We start from the raw sequence: 23,846 nt of genomic DNA on the forward strand, positions 1-23,846 counted from the left end.
TATGTAATCAAAATAGAATGAGTAGGAGTTTTAGTTTGTTGAGTTTAATTATTGAGCTTTTACTTTAGTAAATAGGAATACACAGAAAAATTGTAATTCTACTCTAGGGAAATAATATGTAGAAGTGGGTTTTATGTTTATTCCTTCCATTGCCTTTTTTAAAATATACTTTACTGAGGTACAGTTTAATTCGCATACCTTACAGTTCGCTCACTAAAAGTGCATATTCACTGTTTTTAGTAGAGTCACAGAGATGTACAACCATCACCACAATCCATTTCCCTTCCTTTTTGAATAATAAAATGAGAGTCCACACGGAATCCTGGCAAGATCAGTGAACTGAGAGGGTATGGGGCAGAGAAGGAAGATCCTGCAGCAAGGAGAACTGGATTTTGTCCTCCCCACTCCCTAACTCTGCCAAGATTTTAGCCATGATATATACTTACATTTTTAAGATAAATTTGTGCATGTCAAGCTGTAGAAAGCCAGTCATGTTGAACATTTCCTTCACTAATGTGAAAATGAAATCAAGACAGAACTATTTTTTGAAAGATGAAAGGTACTAATAAATATAAAATATGAACAATAGCCAAAAATAAACAGTTTAGGGTAAACTTTTCTATAATACCTTATGCTAGAAATACTATAGCAAAAAAATGAATTCTATTAAAAAAATGCAGTTCACATTTTGGATGTATAGGGGAAATTTGAATATGAACTAAGTACTAGATAACTTGAGGAAATTATTACTAATACTCTTTGTTGCCAAATTATAATGTGCACATAGCGGAAAATACTACTCTTTGGAGCTGAAATATTTAGTGTCTTGATGTTGGTACTTTCCTAAAAATAATCCCTGAAAAGCATGTAAATCAATGAAACAAATATGGCAAAATAAATTTCATATTTGTTAAATCTAGGTGGTAAATGTGTAGATAAATGTGGTTTTTTGCACTCTTGCTTTACTGTGTCTGAGTGTTTGGAATTCTCATTAAAATAAAGTTTTAAAAGTTAGGTCTCTGGATGTTTTAGGCAAGAAGTGAAAATATTATCTTAATGGTATGTTTTAGTCTTCTAGTATTTATGTAAAATGGAGAGGATATTTATTCATGTTTCTTAGTATATGCAAAAAAATCTTTAGAATGAGATAAAAGAAATTGATTATCTTGGAGAGGGAATTGGAAAAGTTGATGAGATAGGAATTGGAAGTAAAATATTTTTAAATTTTTATACTTTTTTATATTACAGAATATTTTATTATCTAATAAAATTTTGTATATATGGAGTGAAAGAGAGAATGAATGAGGAGTCAGAGGATATGGTCTTAAAGTACTAAAAGGATTGAACCTTAAATTATAGGAAAAAATTATTTTATTTTATACTCAAAAGACTTTTTTAGATATTGATAAAGCATCATGCTAGTAAATTTAGTAGCTATCTTTGACCTAGTAACAATATGGTTAGAATTTGGGGGGACTTATTATAAAATTGAACTTGTTTTACTTTATAGCAATATGTTAACATTGTTTCTCTTTTATTATCACTTCATAGCATTGTTTCACTGGAGACTTGTATTTTTAAAAAAAGAATAAATTATTAGTTGGTTTGTAAATGTTGGTTTCTTGTTTTAATGTCATCTCATTTAAAATAGATAAATATGGATTGGTGATATCTCACTTTTCAGTGCTAATACTTCCTCTTTGCTATCCTAAAAAGGAAATTGCCCAGTTTACTGGTAACCTATATCTGAACATGAAAAATGACATTATGTAGTATATGGAAAGAGCAGGGCATGCATCATGGAAACCCACCTGTGCCTGCCACTTAGTGACTAGAACAAGTCACTTGACCTGGCAGAGTCCCAGTTTCCTTTGATAATTAGTAAGATAACATTGCCTACATGGTTATTGTGAAGATTAATTGAGTTATGTGAACAACCTCTCACTTGTAATACCTTCATTTAAAGAAGACTTGTTTTATGTTTTAAAATATGAATTACCAGTAAGTAAATAAAGGACTTTCAAAATTAATTACATATAGTGCTTTATTTATTTACAGATAATTCTAATGAGAAAGAAGCAGTATTTTACATGCAAATAGAACACTGTATTGGTTTTTAACTGAATTAAAATGTAATTAATATCTTTTCAAGGTTGCCAAAAAAAAAAAAATTCCTGACCCCTTTAGAACTAAAAATGTCCTGTTTCATTTAACTCATTTACTGATGACAGAATCTTCAGCTCTAACCAATGTACTTTACAAATATGATATATAATCTATAGTAAAACTGTCATAATGAACAAGTTTAAGACTAAGAAAGATTGATCTGCTTTACTTTTAGAAATCATTCTAAATTTTTTTTTACTAATTTCTTATGTATATAGACATTCAAAACTATTTTGTAGGTAATGATTCTCTATTTGATTGTTTAGCCACCTTATAGAAAGGCTATAGTACTCCTGTCCCAAACATCCTGATTTCTTTACCTTTTGGAAGAAAATCAATAGACAAGAGTTTCCCAGTCTTTCTAATTAAATTATATAAAGTGTCATCAGTTTCTATGGCTACCTATAACTATTCGAAATATTTTTTAAATTACCTTTTTCTAGAAGACTGGTAAGACATAAAGGAGCTTTCTTAAAATGCTACATATTTGATAATTATATAGCAATTAAATTGCTTTAAAAAAATTGGCTGTTAACAGTAGCAGTTTGTTACATTTTTAAACCTTGGGAATGCCTCACTTCGTTTCATTACTACTTGTTCTATAATTCTATCTCCAAGTGAACATTTGGTGAATTTATTTTTATTGAGTAGACATCTCTAAAATTGAAGAGAAAAACCAAAAAACAGATTTCTTTTGGTTAGCTAAATGTCAGTTGCTTAATCTAACAAGATAAAAATATTTTTTCTGGCCTAAACCCTGTAGTTTTAGAACACTCTTGTATTTCATCCCATTTGATCCCAACGAAACCCTATAAGGAGGGGTAGGCAGGGTTACTTTGTTTTTGTACAATCAGGGAATTACTATCTTAGAGAGTTTAAAGGGCTTGCCCAAGGTCACACCTGAAAATTCTGTAAGCACAGAAGTAATGCCCATTCTCTGTTTACCTTCAGCCTCTCTATATTTGTCTGTATTTTTCTGGATAAAATGATCTTGTTGTTTAAGTGCAACTTGTTTCCCACCCTCTTGATGGGGAAATATTGATGAAACCACTAAGTCTCCATCAAAAGTAAGTAAATCAGTGAAATTTTGCAGTAAAATCAAAAGGAGAAAGAAATGGCTTAGAGAAATTAATTTTAAAATGCTCAACTATTCAATACCATAATTAAGTTATTGGACAGATGAACTTAATGTATATTTTCTTTAAAAAATGTGTCCTATGATATGGAAAATAAAAATATTTATAATTGAAGTATATAAAACTTATGCTTATTTATAAACCATGCTACTATGATTTTTTATTGTTAACCCTAACTAAAAAGAGAAATTATTGCCCAGATTTTCAGGATTTTTAAAACATAAACTTGGGTGAAGGGGGAGAGCCTTTCTAAACTCAAAATACGTGCAGTGCAGTAGAAAATATTGAAAATTTTTGCCAAATAAAAATTAGTTTAACAACAACAACAATTAAAAAAGACTAAAATCAAGACAACAAATTGGGAAAAAACTACAAAATACAAGATAGATAAAAGGCAGTCTTTCTTAATGTATAAAAACTCTTTGTAAAAGCATTAAGATGAATTTGCATGACTAATGTGACATGATTATAACATTTTTTAAAATTATGAGAGGTTTACCTATTTAGCAATAGAGAATTGGTTTAATAATATGTGATTATCCATTTATTGAATGATATTATACCATTCTATCCTAGAAAGACATCTGTGATGAGCTACTAAATAGAGTAGGCATGTTGCTAATTAATGCAAATAATGTAATTCTACTTTATTGAAAATAACATATATATACATGCATATATATATGTGTATATATATATATATATGTGTGTATATATATAATATCCATCCTTGAAGGTGGATGAATAACAATGGTTAACTAGAATTGGCAGTTGGCAGGTTGGGGATGCAAGAATTGCAGAAGAGTAGGCATACAATGTTAGCATTTCCTAAAGTCATCTTTACATTGTTTAACTCATTATAATGAGTATATATTGCTTACATGATTTTTTAAATTTATAAAAACAAAAGAAGCAATAACATAAAGATAGAAGTTCATAAACAGGTACTTTTCAGAAAAAGAAGTAGCCATCGAATATTGGAAGCTTTTAACTTAAAATATGCAAGTTGAAACAGCACTAAGACATTATATTTCATCCAGCAGATTGACCAAGTTTTACTAATTTGCTAACTGCTTAGAGAGCAGCTAGACCATTCTCATACATGTTTAAAGGAAGTATGTATTTAATTTAACATAACCCACTGCCTTCTGAACATAACCCACTACTCTTCAGAAGGCAGTTGGGTTCTGTTTGTCACATTTTCAATACATTCTCTTTTTTTAATATTTATTTTTTAGAAGTAGTTGGACACAATATCTTTATTTTATTTACTTATTTTTATGTGCTGCTAAGGATCAAACTCAGGGCCTCGCATGTGCTAGACGAGCACTCTATCACTGAACCACAATCCCAGCCCCTTCAGTACATTCTTTGCAACCTAAAATTTCACTTGCAGGATTTTATCCGAGAGACCTACTCATGGAACATCATCACTTATGATAGCCAAGCTTGAAAAAAAAAAGAAAACTGTTAAATAAAGTCAGGGTACACCACTTGCTGGAATAACATGTAGCCATGAAGAAGTACAACAACAAGATACTTGTTGTTGTAATATATTTCAGAAAATATATTAATATATATTAAATATATATTAATATTTATATATATAAAATATTATATATAATATATATTATATTTGTATTTTTTTAAATTTCATCTCTTCTGTACATGACTATACACTAGGAAATTTGGGGAGAGATTTCATTAAGTTTTTGATGATATTTACTCTGAAATTACAATAGAATTTGAAGTATAAAGCAGCTGTGTCCTATTACATAATCTTTTGTATCTTCTCAATTTTTTACCATATACAAGTTATTTTCATAATCTTTAGATGCTTTCTGAAAAGAGATTGCCAAAAAAGTTCATCAAATTGAACTTTTAGGTCATTACATTTAAAGTAAATCCAAATGCTTGCCTAAACCTAAGGTCCTTGTATGATCTGAGCTAGAGTCCCTCACTGTCTCCTCCAGCCACACCAGCCAGCCTTCTGTTCTCCTGCTTTACAGAGTCTTGCCCACCTTAGAGTGCTAGCAGGAGCCACTCCCAGATCTGCTGTGGTGGCTGCATGTTCATCATTTCCAGTGTCAGCTCTAAATTCTCTATTGCAAAGTGTTTTTTCCCAACAAGCCAGTCTTAAAGAAGCCACCCATCAGACTCCATCACATCATCCTGTTTTATTTTCTTTTTAGCACTTTACATCAAGAGATAATTGTGCCATTTTTCACATTGACATTCTGCTATTAACTGAAGTAGGTAATCTGAAATTCTAAGAATGTACCTTTTATTCATGGGATACAAGAAAGCAATTTTATTTTGAATGAGGGCAGGGGAAGTAGCCCACAAACATTGTTATTATTCTTAAATTTACTTTCAAGGAAATATATCATGAGAACCATAAGATATATTTTGTACCAAGAGTAGATCCAATCCATGAAACCCTGGAATTCTTCTATTCATTTATTGCTTCATTTCACAACAGCCCATTTCAGAGCAAATCTGTCTGGAAAAGTCATATCTTAGCTTATACAAAATTCAGCTTCTCCCTTTCCATTCCAGATTCCTCTCTCAGAGACTCTCTTTCATTATATCATTCCCATCCTCAGTGACTGAAAGCGACAACCTTTGGGGTCCTATTATTACATAAAATTTTCTGTCTGTTTTGCTACAGACCTTGCTCTGCATGGCTAATGCCACATAAAGCTCAGACTCCATTAGCAAACGTAAAGTTGAAAGGCTTTAGTTTTTTTTCCTTTTTCATAAAGGTAGAATGAGGATGGTTATTACACCTAATTTCAAAAATAATATTTTGATGTTTTTATTTTCATAGTTTTATGATGCTTTCTTTAAAAAACAAACTTAAGTTACTAAAAGCTACAGTTTAAATGTTGGCACTCACTAATATTGAGTACTTAAAGGTAAAAATAGCAATTATAATTTTTCATTTCAAAATACCATGCATACTGCTGTTTTCATTTTTTGCATTAAAAAGCAAATGCATATTATTTTTATATAAATTTTAGTTATGTCTCTCAACACTCATGTATTTTGAATATTTCTTTTAGAAAAGTAGAAGCATTGTTTTACTATCCAGGTTTTACCAGCCAGTTGCTTAGTCCTTTGAAATATTTTTTAAATGTTAATATTATCATTAGAAAGTGACCAAAAGTTCAAAGCATGCAAACTACACATTTGAGTATTCTTACTTTATAAAAGTTGTTGGAGTTTAAGGACATTTTCAATATTTTTTCAGTAATATAATGAACCTTAGTCACTTAAACTCTATAAACACATAGTAAAGTTAAACATACAAATTGACAATACTTACAAAATATTTTAACTATGAGTAATAAACCTTGCTCAGAGTACTTCCTGAATTTTATAGAAATCTTAAAGATTACTACAGAGTGTTAGAAATTGATTAATTTCTGCCATGTATAAATGCAACAATTATCAAATTACAGTTCCTACTTCATACATAACTATTTGAGGGTAAGGTGGTAGTAAAAGTCTTCTGTCTTTAGATCTTATTCTCCAGGTAGGAAGATAAGCTAAGCATGAAAAACAAGATGCAGAAGACATCACAAAGTAGCATATAGCTGATCATACACTGACTGTCCTTAGCAATGACTATATTCTATAAAGATATTTATAAGGACCAAACAAGTCAGACGTCGATTTCATTGTCATCATTCATGTGCTGTTGAGAAGAATACCTGCCTTTATTGTTGCTCTTTATTCTTCCTCTTTATTCTTCATAATCTTCATTGTTCCTTTGTCATGGCTTTTGTCTAATTTTTTTTTGAAACTTTAATTGCTAAACTGTATTATAACACAGCTTCTAATAGCCTCCAAACTGTAAGTTGCAGGCAGAATACAGAAACAGAAGAATGAAGTAGTATGGTAGCTTTGTTCCCTAGTATCTGTTGAGAGTAGTCCCAGGATCTGTCTGTTCTTGCTACAAAGCCACACACACTTATTTGTATGTTACTTCTTACATTAAAAATTCAAATCTAAGAAAAGCTACTGTTTTAAATTATACAGTAGTTTAATAAACCATCTCAGCTCTTTGGGTATATTAGATTTACATTGTATATTAAGATAATACCTAAGCTTGCATAATGTAGCTTAGAAAGAACACCTTAATTATTGGTCCTGCTTATCTAAACATCATATGTTTTCTTCAACTTTCTTGTTATTAATTCATCATTAGGGAATTTGACTAGCAATTATAGTATTTTAACTACATTTTCTCACTACAGATTCCTTAACTTAGCATTCATTTCAATGATCTGCCTTTAAAACAATTTATTACCCACTCTGAAGTATAGTGATAATGTAATTTATTAGGCATCAAGGAATGAATCCTTCTTAATTACTCCCAAGTGGTTTAATAGCTGAAAAAGACCTACAGTAAAGATCTGCTGAATTGGGTAATAAGATATCAATGTGCTTTGTATATCAGTCAGACAAAGTTCACTTTCTTTTATAAAACTTTAATTAGACCCACTTGATTTCATAGCTAAAAAGCTCTGAGGAATACCCACAGGAAGGACAGAAATACCCCAAAATTCTGTTTTCTCTGCTCAGCTGCCAGAATAAAAATTTAATTGTAATTAAGACCCCCAACCCTCCCAAATTTCAGGGCAGACCATCTTTACCTTAAAAATCCTAAGCATATTGCCTACAGAGTTTGCATTGCATGATAACCATTACATAGTAAGCATTCCCTGACTTAGAATTGACTGGTTGGCTCAAGTGTTGCTTGCTGAGTTTGGCAGGAAGCATCCCAAAGTGCTTATTTTCTAACCTGTTGAACAGAATCATTTAATAGTGTCCTTCTATACCTCAGTATTTCTGCCAAAGACTGTCATTTGTTTTGACATAATTGATGGTGAACTATTCTTTCCAATAGTAATTGCTTCTTGGCTTTAGTGGTCCCAAGATCAATGATGCCTGGCTTTTAACTGTCACAGACCAACTAGAATCTTCCAAATTATTATGGAGATGCCAGCCTCAGTGAAGTATACAAAACAAAACTTACCTACCATTATTATTTCATTTAAAAAGAAAAAGACAGGCTTATCACAAAAATAGGAAGAACATAGATTTAGAATAAAAAATAATCATTATAATGGAATAAAATTTGGCTTGCAGAAGAATTTATCACTCTGTCCTTATTTTCCTCATTTTATCATATCTCAGCTCTTAGAAATCACAACTTCAGACCACTTCAAGTTTGTGATAGTAAACCATATGACCATCTTAAAGGAGAGTGTTTTTCTTAAACTGACTATCAGGGCACATGTTTGGTGGCATTGAATATAGGACTGTGTTCTTTAAACACAAATTTGGAGTAGGCGTCAATCTTACAATTCTTTTGTTTTTGGTTTTTAGTTATATTAGGTTAAGAACATACTGGACAACTTTGTATCTTGGCCAGTATACTTGACTTTAGGATTACCCTGATGGATAAAGCAGGTTCTCAGACTCTGATAATCTTAGAATCTAGTAGAAGATTGGCCACTAAGATTACAACAAGAGACAATAGGGCAGATTTGGGGGAATCATTAGAAGCCTGGAGTCCATGTTAATTTCATATAGCTTGGTCCATACATAATTTGCTGACTCATAGAATGAAAGGCAGACAAAGAGATAAACAAACATAGTCCAATTTCAGTGTAGTCTTCGTGTCTTTAGTAAAGTTTTAGAATTGCGTTTATGTGCTAAACTAAGGATAATGGAACAATTGTATAAAAGTAAGGAGGAATTTGAAGGCGTTGTCTGGTAAGCTAACTTAATGAATTACCATTGCTGAAGATGGACTATACTATGCGTCTATTCTATTCTGAGGTTTTTTAGAAAAGTGTCTGGATATAAATGATTATGTATAGTTATTCCCTCCCTAGTTTTAAAGGACTTGATGCGATCATTTATAACACGTGAATCTGAGATATATTAAGAGTTCCTGGAGACTTCTGAATGTGGTAGAACATCACAGGCCCACACTATAAAGAAAAATAACTCTGGAAGTAGTGGGTACTTATGCCTTCAATACATATTAGCAAGTCTGTCCTCTTTATCAGTTTCAATAATTAAACTAACATCTTTCAGCTGGAATCTATGTAGATATTTCTATCTTTTAATAAGCTAGCTTTAAAATGGAACTAATTAGACACACCATTGAATTGTTTATAGTGGCAAAAATAAAAATAAATTATCTTTAGTGTTCATCAGTAGGATATATTTAAATAAATGAGAATACATCTAGTCAGACACTGTGAACTCAATAATGATGATATACATTGATTGGCATGAAAACTGTATGAAAAGTGCAATGTATATGTAAAACAATGTATGATGCTTTTTTTGAAGTAAAATAAATGTGTGTGCATACACATATATATTAAGTGTGTCAAAAGGCTTTCTTATCCATTCTGCTCGCCTTTCCAGTAGTGGTCTTTGAACTTATTTAATGATAAGTTATGCCAGTTTGTCCAATAACTGGGATAAAAAAAAAAAAACTGTGTTCAACTTCTCTATAGTCTGTTGGTAGCAGTTAGCAAAGAGATGTTACCCAAAGTTCAACTGAAAAGAATTACAGTGTCTTGAGACCTCAGGAACAGATTATTTTTATGAAATTTGAGAGGGTTTCTCAGCATCTGAGTCTTTGTAACCCCCAACTTCCTCCACAATTCAAGACAGTCAGATGCAAACACAGAAGTACTGACATCAGAATAAACTAAAATAAGTCTTCAGTTTCAACATTGTCTGAGGTAACTATCCCAGACAGGATTGAGCAAGACATGGCTAGTTTCAAGCATTATTTTAGCCCTTGGTTAAGAGTATAAGTGTGGAAATTCCTTAGAAATTTAGCCCACGTGCTGCTGCTCAAAGCAGTAGCTGTGGATTATGAAGGAATTCAATCCAATGTCCTTTATTAGCCACCTTGTCCATGAGAGGATAGTTCTCCTATAGAATCCCTACAGGATTTCCTATGAATGGTCTGCTGGAGTGTCTTGGCTAGTCTTATTGTGCTAGTTCCCTAGAAGTGTTAGTCCAGCTCCTACTGAGATCTTAGAATGTGAACTTGTAAGTTTAGCATTGGGCAGACCTTTTCAGGAAGGAGGCATTTATAAGTGAAGCTGAAATTGCTTTATCTCAGAATCACTTGGCTTTGGGAATACAGCTAAATGAAACAGTCATTCATGAAATTTCTAATTATTCTTCCTTAATTCGTACTAAAATCCAAAAGGAATAATATCAGATTATTTGCTCTTTTGCATTAAATATCCCTGTGTGCCATTCCATTTGCATATGTAAGGATTTATAATATTAGGATATAGGGGAGTTTTTCTTCAAAAAATGGATAAATTAATCACCCCAAAGAGTAAACTATACAGTGGACTATGAACTTGAAGGGAGTTTGCTCACTGATCAGTTAATCAGAAATTATGCAGCCAAGAATTATCAAACAAGAAGTATTTTTTTATTCTTTATATTTTAATAAAATTCTTCATTTCCCATTTTGCACAGAATAGCAAGTGGCAAGGAAGAAGGGTAAACCAAAAGTCATAGCTAATTAGAACTGTATATCTATTCAATGCTTTGTCAATATATTCACCTGGCACCTTTTTAGAATCATTTCAGTTTTTAAAATTCTTTACTTGTAGCATTTCATTATCCCAGTAGCCAGATATATGTGTTAATTATCCAGATTATGTGTGGACAGTCACTGTAACATATACCTTTAGTTACCTCATTTTAAGATTCTTTTGAAAGGACACATCATCCATCCAGAACAATCCTGCAGCTACTTGAATCATTACAGGCTCTAGGGAAGGAGTTAGCTGCTCTCCCATGGGATTCAGCATGAACGGAATAGCACTATTAGTACTATAACTCCTTCCTCTGGCCCCGTTAACCATTCCCAGGAGACAGAAGGAAAAGCATATGAAGTCCATTGCTTATCAGAGCTGTGAGGTCAACAAATTATTATGCTTTCTTGCTTTTGAGTACAGTGGGATGAGGAAGTACATCACAACTGCTAATAAACCACACTCAAATTACAGTCTGTAAAGACACAAAATAGTAATCCACATTCTCTAAAGAATTACAGTGATTCAGTTCTTTTAAGGATGTGTTTCTAAGTTCAGTTGCCAAAAGCAGTTATTTTTGTTGTGACATGTTTTATTTTCAAATAATTATTACCCTTGTAGAATGTTGAAAATTTAACTTAAATTGGAAATTGAAATGTACATATTAAGTAATATTCCAGTTTAAAATGGAAGAACTAGGGATTGGATGAAACAGAAATAAGTGAAACAAGAGTGATACAACAGTTTAAAGTTCTGTTCCAGGATCCTTTGAACCAAAACACTTGGCAGCTCCCCAAATCATGTTAATTGCCTTTTTGTGTATGCATTTCAGTAAGCCAACTCATCGTTTTGGCTCAAGATGTAGTCATTATAACAAGATTGGGAATATTTAAGTATTCCTCCTTTTCATGTCTATCCTATAGAACTAATAGTTTCTGAACACAGACTGTTATTTTGTGTTAAAAATATTTTCCTAGAATATAATTCATCTTTATAAAACAAACCATATAAAGAATACCACAACTGCCTATAAAAACACTTGTGATTATGGAATTAAAGTTTAAGGCATTTCAAATCCCCTGCTCCCAGAGACGAGAGTCATTTTGGCCCACAGGTCTAGAATTCCTGGCCTTTGGTAACATGGGATATAGACCTACAGACCTCAAGAGCAGAACACTCTATTTACTCAGATCCCTTTTTCACCAGCCCACCTTTGTAGGGTCAAATGCCTACTGTCCATACTTCATAGTAGTGATGGGAGCCTTACAAATATATAGATTCCTCAGGAGACTCAGAATCTCGAGGCAAAAAAAAGAAAAAGAAAAAAAAAGCCTTATAAATCATTCTGTGCACCCCCTATTCAGGTGAGTGACCAACACTTGGTTTTGACTCAGTGCCTGCTTGCAATGCAAGAGTGGCAGCAGCCATTTCCAGGACACACATGTCAGCTGTGATACCCAGTCGTGAATGTCCTGTGTTCTTCCCAGGTCAACCTGCATGGCTTTGCAAGAAAAGACAAGTGACCTATATAATCTCTAGGTAAAGTTGTGCCCTCTAGAGTTTCTTGAACCACTCCCTGATGTATATTTACATACAACCATTACAACCATTGATGTTTTTAATAATTTTACTGAAATATCTTAATTCTGTAGGTTGAATGCATAATAACTGGAGCCATAAAAACATATCATATATTCTAAATCCGGCTTTCTTTCTATTAGTATGATGTATGCTTTTAATGTTCTTGCTCCTTATAAACTAAGCGGTGATAGAAAAAAGGGCTATTTTCCTTCCAATATGCGTATCGGGAGGATGAAGAAAGGACAATGAAGGAAGGACATTAAAATTTAAATTTTTTAACATTAAAAAATTGTCATTAGACCTCTAGTTTCCTCTTGATTCTCTACGTTAATAGCAGGGAACAAATACATGGATACAAAAGAAATTTGAGTTTTATTTGGGACATTGCTATTGCTTAACTGCACATATGAGTGTGCTACTACACACTTTAATCCCCTGGATTGAAAAGAATGAGTCCCTGAAGATCTGGAAGAGGATTGGGCTTCCTCAGCTCCCTGTTCTCTTTCTACTTCAGGATGAAGTCACCCCCTCGTACATTGAACCTGTCTTATATTGCTGCTTTGTTTTTAATATTTCACATAAAATATGGAATTTTTTTTTGTTTTGCTGAATAGGTCATTGACTTTGCTCAGTGATGGAATGCCTGGAATAAAAAAAAATTGATAAATCATGACAACAAATTAATGACCAATTACTATGTGTATTGGCCATATGGTAATAAAACCTGAAAGTAGCTCTTCATTTCATTTGGATGATTGGACATTCCTTTTATCTAAACCAACAATGAAAATAAAAACTGACTCACATAAAAAAACTGACTCACATTCCCAGAACCTAAAATTTAGAGCATTTTCTAAAATAAATGACTATGTGATTTTCAAATATCTGATTTATTTCTCTCTACTTTTGTTAGGAGTACTGTACTTCTGTGTTTTAGGGGGGAAAAAAATCTGGTGGGTTTTGCGCTAAAAAAGAACAAGAATATGAATGAGTCTATCCCAGAACTTCAGGCGCCAGCCATCCTCATCGTTCTCCTTCCACATTCTCTCAGCAGCCTGTCTGCAGAGCCAACAACAGGGCTGAAAGGGTTTATCCAAGCAGAGGAGTTCAGTTAGGAAATTGAGGGGACACCATAAAAAGCATTGAAATGGGATCAATCTGGGAAAGAAAGGAAAGTGAGAATTCTGCAAGCCTCCAAGAACTGGCCTCAGCTTATCCTTAACCCTTCTCTCCCAAGGAGGGCTCCTGAGGGGTGCTCTTCTCATCCTCCTTTTCCTCCATTCACCGGCATCCAGAGCCACCTCAGGTTCCTGGCTAGCCCTTCTGCTTGTGCATTCTCTCCGTGTCCAGCACCTTTCACCTTTCCTCACTAAGGCTTATCCTGAGGATTCTCCTGCTTAAAGCAGTCTGTGATCCCTAGGACACTGGATTGTGTGTCCTGGCTTTAGATACTTAGGGAAATCTACTCACATTGATCTCGGCATTTGCTGTACCCTATCGGGATTATTTATGCGTAGGCCTTTCTCTCTCATTACACTGTAAAGTCTTTGAGCAAAGAGTGATTCATTATTATAACTATACTTGTAAGCCAATGCTGTGTGCTTAATCCCTGGCAAAACAGTATACAGTAAATGTACATCTCAACTAAAGCCAAAAGGTGCATTTTCATGTACTGGTCAGGGAATTTATTGGTCATGAGAATAATTGGCTTATTTAAATTACTACATATGTCTTCAAGTTTTAAGTGGTTCTTCAAAAATAAACTGTATCCAGGAGTCTGACCACATCTCAAGAGTCAATTCATGCATATTTATATACATGTAACCCTTGTAGACTATCTCTTTTATTTTCAAATAATGATTGCCTGTGTATTTGTGTGCATGTAACCCTGGGCCAGGGATGTAGCTAAATGGTAGTACTCTTGCCTACCATGAATGAGGTCGTGAGTTTTATCCCAGGGTGTGTGCACACATGCACACACACACACACACACACACACACACACACACACGCACACATTCTCCAGGATGAACCATAAGGCAATAATGTTTGAGTCTCATGTTTTTAACATCTCCTGTATTTGTTAACAAATTTATTTGGATTCCTGAGCATAGATTAAATAAAGACAAGGAATGTTCTTGCCTTAGAAAATAGATAATATAATGTGAAGATAAATGTAAGGAAGGAAATCTAGTAAATGAAGGGAGAAAAGATTGGAAAAGATTGAAATATATAACTAATGAATCTTTGAAATTTATCTTCTATACAAATGGATTTTTGTAAATATTGTGAATGTCTAAAATCCTATAGAATCCATATTAGTCAGCTTTCTGTTATTATAACAAAAAGCCTGAGATGATCAACTTAAAAAGAGGAATAGTTTATTTTAAATCAAAGTTTTGGAGGTTTTAACCCATGCTCAGTTGGTCCTGTGGCTTTTGGGCCTGTGGTAAGGCAATACATCATGGCAGGAGGTTGTGGGCAGAGGAAAGAGAGAAGGAGGAGTCAGGATCCCATTATCCACTTTCAGAATATGCCCCCAATGACTAATACTTCCCACTCTGCCCCACCTCTTAAAGGTTTCTATGATCACTCAATTGCACTAAGCTGGAGAGTCACCCTTAAACACTTGGGCCTTTGGGGAAAATTCAAGATACAAACTATAGCAGAATCTCAGGCTGACATTAATTAAAATGTTTAAGGGTGTGGCATGGGAAGAGTGTTTTCATCTGATTTTGTTTTATATTCTACTTGGAATGGTTGTACATCTCTGTATTACACCTATATCTTGCTAAATATTTGTCTGTTCATCAATAGCAAGTACACAGCCACTTCTTTCTGACTTAAGTAAACACTAATTCTCGATTTGGAGATAAGAAGAAAATCCTAAAGCCAATACTCAAAGAAAGCAATGCTCGGTTTTACAATATTCAGCATGGACTATTAGCTGAAAAGCCACTGCAAAAAGCTGCCTCTTACTTCTACTATGTAGGACTGTGAAAATGGAATTAGTCTAACTCATAATTCTTCAATCTTCTCTTTTTTAGTGGTATTGGAAGGAACTGGCCCTGGGCATCAGGAGGCAGCAGTATCCTGGCAGAATTTGGAACACTGCATTTGGAGTTTATGCACTTGAGTCATTTATCAGGAAACCCCATTTTTGCTGAAAAGGTGAGATTCTCTAGTACAAATTGCATTGCAAAGCAGGTCTTATGAGAAATAATATCCTCTCCTGGGAGACGTGGTAACACTGGATGTGGAGAATAGCCACCAAGGTTCACACAGCTCTTTAGGAAGTTTGGCAATATGTAGCATTTCATTTGACTGTAAACCCTCAGTCTTTCCATGGCACCATCTGACTCAGGAGGAGAAGTCCTGGTTTCCACATTTTCTCTCTGTACTTTAAGTTACTTCATCTGATTTTTTTTTCCTCGTCTAAAATATATAATGTTGCACAGACTATATGAGGCAAGCATGTAAAAGGCTTAAACTCAAAGTGTTATACAACTGTGAGGTAAGACTTGAATTGATTTCTAGTTTTCAGAAAGAAAATGCATAGATATTTGGATAAAATCATATCCACCCCCATAACTCTGTCCTTAGCTTTCACTCCACTTTTCTGCTCCCCTTTATAACAACAATTCCTTGTAAAGCTTTATCTGTTGTCTTCTCTTCTTATCTCCCACTCTTGAACCCTGTCCACTTGGGCTTTTCTCCCATTGACACTTAACACAATGACCAATGAGTGCCACATTGTCGCGGCCATTTGTCACTCACCCCTTTGTCTTCCCTGCCCTCTTCAAATTCAGTATAGCTGGTCAGTTCCTTCTTCATAAGGCACACTTTGCCCTTGGCTGCAGGCATAGAAAACTCTACTGGTTTGCCCCTTTCTTTGCTGGGTGCTCCTTCTTGGACTCTTTTCTTGGAACCTACCCTAGCCTGTAAGCATTGGAAAGCACCAGGACTCAAACCTGGGTCTCTTCCTTCTTATATTCCCTTCCTACATTGTCTCATCCACTGTCAGGGCTTTATATACCATCTCTATATTGACCCACTGTTTATAATTCCAGTCCCAGACTGTACCTTGAACTTCGGATTCTGGACACAATATTTATTCAACATCTCCACCAGGAGGCCTAATAGACAAGTCCCACTTAAAATCCCCAGTCCCAGACCCAACCCCAGACAGACTTCTACACCAGTTTACCATTTGGGCAAGTAGCACATCAGTTTATCCAGTGGCTCAGGCCAAAGATGTTGAAGTCCTCCTCTTTCTGTAAACCCCAGGTCTACTCCATCAAGAAGCCTCTGGCACTATCTTATTGCCTCTCCCGCCACCCTGGTCCAGGGCCTGTTGTTTCTCACCAGGACTCTGCTGTGGCCACTTTCCCCCTCCCCTCAGTCACACCAGTTCTATAAAACAGTAAGCCTTTGCTGATACTCAAGAGTAATAACAGCCCTTATTGTTCCCTGTGAGGCCTGTGTGCCTGGGCATTGCCCACTCTCCCAAGTGCTCGCCACCATTCTCCCCTTTACTTCCTCACCTCTGGCCTCAGTGGCCTTACCAAACCCACTCTCCTCTCAGAACTTTTGTATTCATTCCTCCCTCTGATCAAATGCTCTTCCTTCAAATCTCTCCATCTACTCAGACACATCAGCCTTCCTAGACCACCCTGACTAACAGCATACAGCTTCTCCACTTCACTCTGCTCTGTACTGTTACCCTCTGACTTAGCTCAGGTTTCCCTAACACAAATGCATAGATTGGGTGCTTTTAAATGACATAAATTTGTATCTCACTGCTCTGAAGGCTGTGGAATCCAAGATCAAGATGTGAACAAGGCAGTTTTCATTCTGAGGTCTCTTGACTTACTGTCCTACCACTATCCTATCATGTGCTCAAATGACTTTTTATTTTTACACAGAAAGAGAGACAGAGACACAAAGAGAGACATCTTGAGTCTCTTTTAAGAGCAATAATTCCATAGTAAAGGCTCTACCTCCTGACGTTATTACCTCCCAAAGCCCTATCTCCATAGAGCTTCAACATATGAATTTGAGAAGGGATGTTATTCGTTCCATAGCACCTTTTTAAAATTATTTTTATGACATTTCTATTGACAGACTATTTTTATTTGCTTTTTTTCTGTATCATCCCCATAGTATGTAAAATTCTAAGAGACCAGTGACTTTGTTTACCCACTTATATCCTTAGTTCATAGTATGGGGTTCAAATATGGTAAATAATCAGTGTGATCATAGTCACTACTGTTATTTTTACAGCAATAAGCTGATGGCAGTTATTTTTGTTCTAAATTGTCATCATTTAAATCCACTTACTTTTTCTAGAGTGGAAAAATAATCAAGAAAGAACAACATGAAAATTTTTTCTTAATTCATATGTTGAAGCTCTAAGTGTTTCTTAGTAGTAACACTTCATTTTCTGTTGTAGGTAATGAATATTCGAAGAGTCCTGAACAAATTGGATAAACCAGAAGGCCTTTATCCTAACTATCTGAACCCCAGTAGTGGACAGTGGGGTCAACGTAAGTCAAAAGATTAGCATTCATTTAGCTCTTTGTGGTACCCAGCTCTGTGCTAGGAGCTGAAAGAGGGAATACACCTCCTGTTGAGGAATGTTTAATAAAAAGAGAAAAGAGGAATGGTTCCTTTAATAAACCAGTGTCTATCATAAGACAGATTGTGTTATATGGAAACTGGACAATTGACTTTCCATGTAAAACTGTAAGTATGACATATGAGCACATTCAAAAGTATTCTTCAGAAAGGGAAGGCCTGGTGGGGGTGTGTGGCATGTCAGTCCCTAACAAACTGACCACGTGGCTAGAAGGAGAATGTATTTCTCTCTGCTAATGATGAGGGTTTTGCCATGAGCAGCTCATTCATCCCACTTCATTAAGTTCTCTGCCTTTCTGCATGGAGGTGCGAACAGGGTTCTTTTTCTACTTAATTTAAAAGCCACCAGATAAAGATTTCTTGCCAGAAGAGTTACTTTTAATGTGGGAATAAGCATTATACAAGGACTTGTGATGCCTGAAGCGCTCACTTCAGAGTCTTCAGATAATTTCGAGCAGGTTATAGAGACTTGAGACTAAGTGAAAGAAATGTTCTCAATCTAATTTGGATAAAATGGTGGTAGACTAAGCAGCAGCTGAAAGCAAGTAAAGAATATTACATGAGTTGCCTGGCTGTGGTGAGAGTTTTGGCATTGCCTTATAATTTCACTCCAATTTGTGATTTTTCATTATACTTAAACATCTCATTCTTAGATGATTGTGCTTCTCTTTTATTTCAGAAGTGCCTCTTTAACGATTAACTAAGTAGGAAAAAAAGTATGCTGAACTCCATATCCATGTTAATGATGGATAGTGGTGAAGGTTGCCATTTATTCAGTGTAGTCTACATGTCACAGAAGTCCTAGGAGTCCACAAGATCAAGAGCACTCTGATGATATAATATGGAAACTTTCCAGTTGACATCTGCACTCAAGTTGCAAGAGCAGCAGTGGCTAGAACTACCAAAACCTCAGTGAGAATCAAGGCAGACACCAAACAATACTAATACTCATTATATTCTTCACCACAGTTTAAAGAGAGAGAGAGAAACAGAGAGACCAGGTTTTTTTTAATATTCTTTTTCTAAATTTTTTATTTGTTCTTTTTAGTTATATATGATAGTAGAAAGTATTTTTGAAATATCATATATACATGGAGAATCATTTCCCATTTTTGTGGTTGTACATGATGTTGAGTTTCACTATTCACGTATTCATATATGAACACAGGAAAGGTATGTTCAATTCCCATCCCCCCCTTCCTTCTTCCCACTCTACCCTGGCCAATCCAATGAACCGCCCCTTCTCCCTCCTCCTCTCTCCCCCACCCCCACCACCTATTGTGAGTCAGCATCCACATATCAGAGAGAACTTTCACAGCCTTTGGTTTTTTGGAAGTGGTTTATTTCACTAGCATGATAGTCTCCAGTTCCATGCATTTAATGGCAAATGCCATAATTTCGTTCTTCTTTATGACTAAATAATGTTCCATTGTTTATATATACCACATTTTCTTTATCCATTCATCTGTTGAAGAGCATGTAGGTTGGTTCCATAGCTTGGCTATGGTGAATTGAACTGCTATAAACAGTGATGTGGCCTTATCACTATAGTATGCTAATTTTAAGTTCTCTGGATATATATCAAGGAGAGGGATAACTGGGTTAAATGGTTGTTCCATTCCAAGTTTTCTAAGGAATCTCCATACTGCTCTCCAGTATGGAGTGGTTGCACCAATTTGCAGTTCTACCAGCAATGTACCTTTTTTCCTATATCCTCACCAACATTAATTGTTACTTGTATTTTTGATAATCGCCATTCTGATTGGAATGAGATGACATCTCAGTGTAGTTTTAATTTGCATTTCTCTAATTGCTAGAGATGTTGAGCATTTTTCATATATATTTTGACCAATCATATTTCTTCTTCTGTGAAGTGTCTCTTCAGTTCCTTTGCCATTTATTCATTGAGTTATTTGGGGTTCTTTTGGTGTTCAGCTTTTTGAGTTCTTTATATATCCTGGATATAAATGCTCTATCTGAGGTGCAGGTGGCAAAGATTTTCTCCCATTCTGTAGGATCTCTCTTCATGTTCTTCATTGTCTCCTTTGCTGTGAAGAAGCTTTTTAGTTTGATACCATCCCATTTATTGATTCTTTTACTTCTTGCACTTTAGAAGTCTTGCTGAGGAATTTGTTTCCTAAGCCTACATGATGGAGAGTTGGGCCTACTTTTTCTTCTAGTAGGTACAAGATCTGTGGTTTAATACCTAGGTGCTTGATCCACTTTGAGTTGAGTTTTGTGCAGGGTAACAGATAGGAGTCTAATTCAATTTTGTTACATATGGATTTCCAGTTTTCCTAACCCATTTGTCGAAAAGGCTATCTTTTCTCCAATGTATGTTTACGATGATATAATTGTATTTGTGTGGGTTTTTCTAGTGTTTTCTATTTTGTACCATTGGTCTTCATGTCTGTTTTGGTGCCAATATCATGCCAGTTTTATTACTGTAGCTCTGTAGTATAATTTAAAGTCTGGTATTGTGATGCCTCCTGCTTTAATTTTTTCACTGAGGATTGCTTTGACTATTCTGAGTTTTTAATTTTCCAAATGAATTTCATGATTGCTTTTTCTATTTCTATGAAGAATGTCATCAGAACTTTATTAGGAATTGCATTAAATCTGTTTAATGCTTTTGGTTAATATGGCCATTTTGATAATATTAATTCTTCCTATCAAAGAACATGGAAGATTTTTCCATCTTCTAAGATCTTCATCAATTTCTTCCTTCAGAGTTCTGTAGTTTTCATTATAGAGGTCTTCTACCTCTTTTATTAGATTGATTCCCAAATATTTTTTGAGGCTACTGTGAATGGGATAGTTTTCCTAATTTCTCTTTCAGTTGACTCATCACTGATGTATAGGAACAAAATTGATTTATGGGTGTTAATTTTATATCCTGCTACTTCACTAAATTCATTTATGGGTTTTAGAAGTTTTCTAGTGGAGTTTTTTGGGTCTTCTAAATATGGACTCATATAGGGCTGGGATTGTGGCTCAGTGGCAGAGTGCTTACCTAGCATGTGTGAGGCACTGGGTTCAATTCTCAGTACCATGTATCAATAAATAAAATAAAGGTCCATTGACAACTAAAAAAAAATTTTAAATATGGAATCATATAATTGGCAAATTGAGATATTTTGAGTTCTTTTTTTCCTATTTATTTCCCTTAAATTTCTTCTAATTGCTCTGGCTAGATTTTTCAGGACTTTGTTGAATAGAAGTAGTGAAAGAGGGCATCCCTGTCTTGTTCTAGATTTTAGAGGGAATGCTTTCAATTTTTCTCCATTTAGAATTATGTTGGCCTTGTGTTTAGTATTTGTAGCTTTTACAATGTTGAGGTATGTTTTTATGAATATTCTTAATGAAGCAGTATACTAATTATTGATTCTAGTAAATGTCAACTCTTGAGTCCATGTCATGGTAATGTTCTGTATGATGAAATGAATGTCCACAGAAAGCAATTCTGTTATATAATGAAAAATAATAGTTGCAACTCATGTGATTGAGTTGAAAAGTTATTGTTGATTATCTATTATTATTGTTAGTTGCTTTGAGATCATTGTGATTATTGTTTCATGGATCACCACCTTTACTTGAAAGAATGGCTAAAAACAAACTGGTTATTCAGGCTTGGGTAATTAGTAGACATGGTCTCAAAAATGAACCTGTCACTTCAAGAAAAAGTGACAGTATTTGTGTCAACTATGATAAAATAAAAATTAGAATTTTGGAAAACTTGTATATGCCCCCATGTGCTTGATACCAATAGTGTTCCTATATGATTAGTGGTAATATTAATAAATAGGTTTTTTCATTTTGTATAATGAAATGTGTCAACACTTGGAAGATCTGCATAACTCAACCAATCAGTATTTTCCAGATGACCAGTGCATGCTATTACAGAGCCATGCATGAGAGAAAGATCCACTCAAAGTGAAAAATAGACTAATAGATTTTTATGTAACACAGTACAGAAATTCTTCGGTATAATTTCTAATGCTACAGAACAACTAAACGTTTTAAAAAATAAACCTTTAAAAACTGCATGTCAAATTCTATCATATTATCAAAGAAAAATATCCACAATTATCTGAAAACAATTTTATATATACTATCCTTCCTTTTCCCAACTATGAAGCTCTGCAGCTTACTTTTCTGCACATATCTTAGCCAAACAACATGTAGCAGTGGATTGAAATTAGAGCAGATGTGAGAACCCACCTGTCTCCTAGGAAGGCAAACATTAAAATTTGCAAAAATGTAAAACAATGTCAGTCTTCCCACTAACTTTTTTTGTGGTTGTTTTCTAAAATATCACATTTGCATGAGAATTATTTATGTTTACATAATGGATGTATAATCGCTATTTTTAATGAATCAACCAACAAAAATGCTTTTAATGGGTTTTGATTTGCCAGTATGATAAATATTGATAGATATTACTCACATAAACAAGTTCTTCAGGGTACCCTTTATTTGTAAGAGTGTAAAGAGTCCTGAGACTAAAACATTTCAGGGCCGCTAGACTGCTGAGATAGATGATGTTCAGCTATAATTCTCTAAATGGGGAACCATTGTTGGAGTCCTCTTCATCGCAGATTTCAAAAGCTGAAGAATAGTCTCCCCGATTACCATTTTCCTCTCTTTAATTTAGGATATAGAAGTCACTATAAAGAGGGACAGAAAGAGTCAGTTGTGTTGGAACATCCTGGCCTCACCTTGCAGGTCACTCATATACTATATATTTGGCCCTATTTCCTGATACAGAGTCCTTTATGTTTGGATTGCTTATGGGTCAATTTCCTAATGGGAAAACAAACAGCATTGATGAGTCTCATGTCCTTCTCCTCCCCCATCCTCCATCCTGTGTTTCATCCACAGAGACACACTTTCTTCTTCTTTAACCAAGGCCTGCTTGGCCATATCTACATCTTGTCCTCTTTCTTTAGCCCTTCAGCCTCTCTTCTTCCTCTACTGAGGCCCAGCTTGATTGCCATTCCTTCCAGAAGCCTTCTTCTTCAACATCCTGCTTGGAATTTGAAGCTTCCTTTACCTCTTTCTCTCCTACCCTGGTTCTTTGAACACTTTCCTATAACAATCCTTTTTCCCATGATTCACCTACATGCCGGTCTTCCCAGGGATCCCAGAGCTTTGGAAGGTGGCAACCCCGTCTTGTTCATATTTGTCAATCTGGCACACTGTATCTTGCACCTAGTGGAGGTTTACTTAATTGAATTTTGTGAATACTCAAGTGCTTTGTATCTGATCTTTCCGCCTCTGCTTTTACTAATGATTCTCTTTATTCTAACAGTTGCCCGCCCTGGGTCCTCAATTGTAGCTGAGAAGCATCTTCCTGTCCTGGCCCCTGATAATATAAACAGGTTTTGTGACCATTGATGGTGGGTGTAGGATTACATGTTTATACACAGAACAATTATCTCACATATAAATAACAACTGTGTGTATATATAACTAATATTGTTGAGGAATGGTTTCAAAATCAAAATTCAGATTCAGATTAAAATCATAAGCAAATTAAGAAGTAGAGATATTGACTATTTTAATCTTCCTTTGTCTTGCTGCTTTTGTTCTTTATTTTGTTTTATCTCCCTTTTTATATTAGAAATATTAGAAAAATGTTAGATATTAGAAAAATTATATATTAGAAATTATTTAAAGGGAACTATTCCCATCACAAAGAAAACCTTAACTTACCCCTTCAGAGAAG

General features: G+C 34.6%; 1 protein-coding gene across 3 annotated transcripts in view; it reads left to right on the forward strand.

The window, feature by feature from the left end:
- Man1a1 (mannosidase alpha class 1A member 1) overlaps positions 1-23,846 on the forward strand; it is a 169,685-nt gene that overhangs the window by 122,736 nt on the left and 23,103 nt on the right. For all 3 annotated transcript variants that reach the window (XM_078019317.1, XM_078019319.1, XM_078019318.1), the window contains exons 7-8: positions 15,529-15,652; positions 17,934-18,027. In XM_078019317.1, the coding sequence (XP_077875443.1) occupies positions 15,529-15,652; positions 17,934-18,027 (218 nt within the window). The remainder of the gene's footprint in view (positions 1-15,528; positions 15,653-17,933; positions 18,028-23,846) is intronic.

The sequence above is a fragment of the Ictidomys tridecemlineatus genome, chromosome 8 (genome assembly GCF_052094955.1).
Source record: "Ictidomys tridecemlineatus isolate mIctTri1 chromosome 8, mIctTri1.hap1, whole genome shotgun sequence".
Classification (NCBI taxonomy): Eukaryota; Metazoa; Chordata; class Mammalia; order Rodentia; family Sciuridae; genus Ictidomys; species Ictidomys tridecemlineatus.